The 6,585-nt window shown below is 39.7% G+C and overlaps 1 protein-coding gene across 1 annotated transcript in view; it reads right to left on the bottom strand.

Moving 5' to 3' along the window:
• KIF1BP (KIF1 binding protein) overlaps positions 1-6,585 on the bottom strand; it is a 31,207-nt gene that overhangs the window by 2,016 nt on the left and 22,606 nt on the right. Inside the window, exon 7 of the mRNA XM_015562100.1 lies at positions 4,601-4,716. Coding sequence (XP_015417586.1) covers positions 4,601-4,716 — 116 coding nt within the window. The remainder of the gene's footprint in view (positions 1-4,600; positions 4,717-6,585) is intronic.

Below are 6,585 nucleotides of genomic sequence, written 5' to 3'. Positions count from 1 at the left end.
CCCACCTTTTCTCTGAGAAACTGTATTTCAATTATATTAAAAACACAAGAAATTTGGAAGAAGTATTTAAATAGAGTAACCATTTATATACTTTTATTACTATTTATTTTTTTATTTTATTGAGTGGAGAGATAAAACATCGATGGTTGCCTCCTGTATGCACCCTGACTGGGGGTCGAATCCACCACCTTTTGGTTTATGGGACGACACTGCAGCCAACTGAGTACAATGGCCAGGACATATTAATTCCTCTTTTGGGACTCAAATTCATTTATAGTTATTCCTTCAGATAAGATAAATACATATGAAAGAACTTTAAACACTGTGAAACAGTATATACACGTAATACATTATTAGATTTTAACAGAGTAAAACTGTAATATAAATCCTAAAAATATTTCAGACATGTCATTAAGATTAATGATATGATGTTTATGCTACAGATAAGTTATTTAGAGAAATATAGTACAGAGAAATACTCTAGGTATTTTAAAGACATTAAAGTGAAGATAGAGTTAAATCTAACTTTGTAGTTAAAAGTTCTCTCTTCTACCTCCTGGGGCAAAAAAAACCCAAAACACATATATAACTAAAATGGTTTAAAAATAGAGTAAGCCCTGGCCAGTGTGGGAGCACCAGCCTGCGCACTGAAGGGTCGAGGTCAAGGGTTCGATTTCCCATCAAAGGCATGTACCTGGGTTGCATATGTCCCAATCCCTGGCCCAATCAGGGCACGTGTGGGAGGCAACCAATCGATGTCTCTTTCAGATCCAAGTTTCTCTTTCTCTCTCTCTCTCTCTTTTTCCTCCCACTCCCCGTTCCTCCCTCTACTCTCTCTAAAGACCATTGGAAAAAATATCCTCCGGTGAGGATCAACAACAAAAATTAAGCTCACCCTCCTCTTCCTGACCAATAAAATCAGAACCCTTTATGTTCAACCTCAAGGCCTTTCCTTCTTTTCTCTTGATTTTGTCTCTGTCCTACATTGTTCAAAATAAGAGCCATGTAATGGATGATTACTGAGAACTTGAAATGTGGTAAGTCCAAACTGAGACATGGGCTATGTAAAATAATACTTTTTAAAAAATATGTTTTTATTGATTTTAGAGAGGAAGGGAGAGGGGGAGAGAGAGAGAAACATCAATGATGAGAGAGAATCATTGACTGGCTGCCTCCTGCATGCCCCACAATGGGATCGAGCTCGCAACCTGCGCATGTGCCCTTAACCGGAATCGAACCTGGGACCCTCCAGGTTCGCTCTACCCATTGAACCAAACCGGCTAGGGGTAAAATAATACCTAATTCCCAAGAAATTTTTGTATACATTTTCAATTGGAAATTTAAAATATTTCTTAGTTTTTAATATTGATGACCTATAGAAATGACAGTATTTTTTATATTCTGGATTAAAAATAGAATTAAAATTGATTTCACCGCTTTTTTTTTTTCCTTTTAATGTATTTTTTATTGATTTCAGAGCAGAAGGGAGAGAGATAGAAACATCAATGATGAGTCATTGATTGGCTGCCTCCTGCACACCCCCAACCCGGGCATGTGCCCTGACCAGGAATTGAACCATGACCTCCTGGTTCATAGGTCGACCCTCAACCACTGAGCCATGCCGGCTGGGCTTCTCCCCCCTTTTCTAATGTGGCCACTAGAAAATTTGAAATTACATATATAGCTAGCATTACATTTTTATGGGACAGGTGACTCCACCCACACCATGGCTACAACTGCCATTCATGTAAGGAGGACTCCCAAGTGTGCAGCTTCAGCCCAGACCTCTTCTCAAGCTCAGGCCCATAAGCACAGCTCGAATGCGGCATCTCCTCTCAGAATATTCAGAGCAAGCATGTCAAACTCTCTGCCCTCGGGCTGCATGCCTTGTTTATTTGGCCCATGTTAGCCTTTGAGTTTGACATGCTTGATTCAGAGGCATCTCAGCACGTCCACAATGGAACTCCTGTGCTTCTTCAGCAAACAGGTTCCTGTTCTAGTGTTATCTTAGGGAAGAACACTTCATCGATGTGGACAGCCAGCAACCTAGGAATCATGCTTGACAAGTCTCTCTCTTGTCCCTTTACCCCACACTTCAAATCCATCACCAGGTCCTTAATGTTTTGGTTTCTAAACCAGTGGTCGCCAACCTTTTGGATCTCACGGACCACCAGTGGCCTGTGGACCACTGGTTGGCAACCACTGTTCTAAAATACCTCTTGTGGCCGAAACCGGTTTGGCTCAGTGGATAGAGCGTCAGCCTGCAGACTGAAAGGTCCCAGGTTCGATTCCAGTCAAGGGCATGTACCTGGGTTGCGGGCACATCCCCAGTGGGAGATGTGCAGGAGGCAGCTGATCGATGTTTCTCTTATCGATGTTTCTAACTCTCTATCTCTCTCCCTTCCTCTCTGTAAAGAATCAATAAAATATATTTAAAAAAATAATAATAAAAAAAAAAACCTCTTGAATCCATTCTTTTCTTCTTCTTCCATCTCTTCCGCCACCACCCTACACCAAGCTACCTTCACATCTCATCTGACTGCTGCAGTGGTCTTCTAACTAATCTCCCTCATCCACTCTTGCTTTCCCTCAATTCGCTCTCCATTCTACTACCAAAGTGATTGTTCCAAAACCCTTCCAGCCTTCCATTCCTTGAAGGCCCTGCATGTTCTAGCCCCTTTCTAACTCTCTTCCATCACATCCTCTCTCTCTCTTTCATGCAGCCTCATGAGCCTCGGTTTCCTCTTTTCTGGTACCAAGCTCCCTACGCCCTAGAACTTTCTAATATGCTGCGCCAGCCCCTGGGAGCAGTGCTCCCCCTTTCTCCAGCCCAGGTCATCCCTACTCTGTCCCAGAGCTTCCTTCAAATGTTACTTCCTCCTATTATATCTTCTCACATCATGTGTCTCTTTGTGGAACTTATCAAAGTTGTACTTGTACATGAAGTCAAAAAACGGTTTTTTTTTGTTCATTATAGTACAATGACTAGCATAGAGATGGCATAAATACTTAAATAAGTGTGTGTATGTTTAAATTTAATTGAAACGTTTTGAAATATGATCAAAGGATGAAGTTAAAGCAACACAAAAGGTCAGATTAAGGAAAAGCTGAGTCATTCTGTAGCAGGGCCACTATCTGAGCCTAAAGGAGTCGGGTAGTAGTCCTAGTGCCCAGTGTGGAGAACACCAACTACCTGAAGGGTAAGAGTTAAACCACAGTGCATTTTGCTTGACACAATTACTTCAAATGCAGGCCCTACGTCTCTACATCTTGTTGACTTGCTTCTTGGCTGCTTGTTTATTTACATGCATTCTAGGCTGCTTTTTGAGAAGAAAGCAGACAGTTCTTCCTGGCTCCAACTTCTCTAAATACAAAACTCCCTTACTTCTTTCCCCTGCTTTCTCTACTTCTTTACCCTCCATCTCTAAAATGTTCTCATCTTTGTAAGATCTATGCTTCTAGGGTTTTGTGGTTTGTTCAATTTTATTTTGTTTATAGTTTTACAAGGTTCTATATTTACTAGTAAAAGTCATTTTACTTTAATGAATGCAAGTAGAAATAAAGCATAGTTAACTCCTCTAGGAAAAGTCGGTGTATCTAACTTAGTGTATTGCATCTGAAGGATTTTCCTCTTTAGTGGTTAGAAACTAGGATCCAGTATAGATCAGTAATAATGATGATGTTCGACATGTATTGAGGACTTGGTATATCTCGGGCACTTTTCTGAGCCATACACACATCCACACACACCCACACACACAATTTAACTCTCATAACAACACTGTTAAGTACATACTATGATTAACAGTGAGAAAACTGAAGCACAGAGAGTTTAAGTAAATTGCCTAGAGCAATGGTCGCCAACCTTTCAGACCTACTGACCACAGGTTGGCGACCGCTGGCCTAGAGCACATAGCTACAAACTGGCAGGGCTGTTTCAAATATATTTATTTTTATTTTTATAAATACACATATTCACAGGGTGGGACAAAAGTAAGTTTACAGTTGTGAGTACATGAAAGTTTATTTTATATTATTATTTATGAACTATTGTGTTAATTGCTGTGTTATTTTCCATATGAACTGTAAACCCACTTTTGCCCCACCATATATATATATATATTTTAAAATATATAAGATTAGTAAGAATTGTTTCCTGCCCTCAAGGTGCTTATAGTCAAAAGAGGTAAAGGAACATGAATAGGGATAATACAAAGCAGAATTTAAGTGACTTAGGAAGGGGTAAGAAAAGTTCCATGGAGTTTACAGGAAGGAGATGGTATCTGAAGGGGGAGAAGAATTATGCATTTAATCATTATTTATTGAGAACCTAGTATACCTAAAGATGGTGATATAAATATGATGTAGATCCCACTTCTCAGGGAATTATATTCTATCCAAAGGAAAATCTTCAAGGAAGAAGTGGTATTTGAGAAAGGCCTTGAACGGTAAGATTTTAAAAGATAGAGTAAGAAATACTTAGAGCATTCTGCATGTCTTGCATAATGAACATGCAATGAGCCCAAGAAGCATAATCCCCATTTTAAGCTTTTACTTATGTCCTGCTTATTTAAGAAAAGGCGACTTCTGACTGCATTACCTGCATTGACTGTTGAGCATTCTGCATGAGTGTCAAACAGTATTTGATCCAGCATCTTGCTATTTCGCCTTTTCTTTGATGATAAAGCTCTGGCACATCTCCTTCAGTTTCAGTAGCTACAATTACAAACATGATTTGTCTAAGTTAATGGTCACAATTGTAATGTTCATTGTTACTCATTCTTTTTTAAAAAAATATATTTTTATTAATTTCAGATAGGAAGGGAGAGGAGAGAGAGAGAGAAAGAGAGAGAGAGAGGGAGAGAAACATCAATGATGAGAATCATTGATCAGCTGCCTCTTGCACACCCCAAATTAGGAATAGAGCCTGCAACCTGGGCATATGCCCTGACTGGGAATCAAACCGTGATTTCTAGGTTCATAGGTCGATGTTCAACCACTGAACCACGCCAGCTGGGCATGAGTCTTTTTTATATCACTTTTTCCTATATAAGTAACAGATTCTTACTGAAGCACTGGGAAAAATACCCCACTCCAAATCCCTACCACCCAGAGGTACTCACTGATATTATTTTTGCATATTTCTTTCTAGTTTTTTCTTATGTATTATCTGAAGGTGAAAACTAAGGTCAAGATATATATATATTCAGTTTTAAATATAGCTTTTCGCCTGGCCAGCATGCCCAGTGGTTGAGCATCGACCTATGAACCAGGAGGTCATGGTTCGATTCTCGGTCAGGGCACATGCCTGGGTTGCAGGCTCAATCCCCAGTGGGGAGCATGCAGGAGGCAACCGATCAATGATTCTCTCTCATCATTGATGGTTTTTCTCTCTCTCTCTCTCTCTCTCTCTCTCTCTCTCTCTCTCTCTCTCCCCCCCCTCTTCTTTCCTCTACTCTCCCCCCCTCTTCTTTCCTCTATGAAATCAATAAAAATATATTTTAAAATATTAAAATTTACCAAAACTTATGCACTAATACAGACCATACACAGTGCCATTCGCAGTTGAGAAATGTAAACCTACAGATGCAGTATTTAATAACTGTAAAATATGATTTTAAATGTAAAATAGCTGTAATACATACTATACTACTGTATAATTTCACAGCCAACTCCTGTTGCTATTGTGGTGGACCCAAGTGTTGCAAGTATCTGCTTAAAATGCTGTGTAAATGCTAATCATCTCTGAGCAGTTCATCTCCCCGGTAAATTGCATATTGCAGTAAAAAGTGATCTCTCAGGGTCTCATGTATTTTTTGTCATATTTAGTGCAGCACTGTAAGCCTTGAATAACACCATGGCGCCAAACGAAGTGCCTCTAGCACTGCCTCTGGAAGTGCTCCCAAGAAGCAGAGAAAAAGACATGACAAGAAAAACTGCTTGATAAGTACTGTAGATGGAGTTCTGCAGCTGCAACTGCTGCCATTTCAAGATAAATGAATCCAGGATAAGGATCGGTGTTAAAAAAAAAAATTGTGAAGCTGTCACTGTAACTATACCAGCAGGCATGAAGACCTTGAACTTTTTGCAAAATACCTTTTATCTAGTACTAAAAATGCAGCTTTTATGTGGGTGCAGATTACTTAAGAAAGGCATACCTAGAGATGTAAGGCACAACTAATATGATTTGAGAAAAAGCGAAGTCACTATATGACAATTTAAAGCAAAAGGAAGGTGAAGGTTCTTAAGCTGGAGAATTTAATGCCAGCAATGAATGATTTGATACTTTTAGAAAGAGGTTTGGTTTTAAAATCTGAAGTTAACAGAGAAGCAGCTTCTGTCAACCAAGAGGCAGCAGACAAGTTCCTAGATGCTATTCAGAAAATCATTGTGGAGAAAGGATCTCTGCCTGGACAGTTTTTTAAGGCAGGTGAAAGTGCACTAATCTGGGGGGGAGGGGAAGCCACAAAGGACATTTATTAATAAGGCAAAGAAGCAAGCGCCAGGAGTTAAGATAGGAAGGATAGCCTAGCTCTACTCTTCTGTGCAAATGCAGGCGGGTTTATGATCAGGAGTGCCCTTATA

Source organism: Myotis davidii, unplaced genomic scaffold (assembly GCF_000327345.1).
Source record: "Myotis davidii unplaced genomic scaffold, ASM32734v1 scaffold134, whole genome shotgun sequence".
NCBI lineage: Eukaryota > Metazoa > Chordata > Mammalia > Chiroptera > Vespertilionidae > Myotis > Myotis davidii.
Note: the sequence above shows the minus strand (reverse complement) of the source record. Positions and strands in the feature narration are given on the sequence as shown.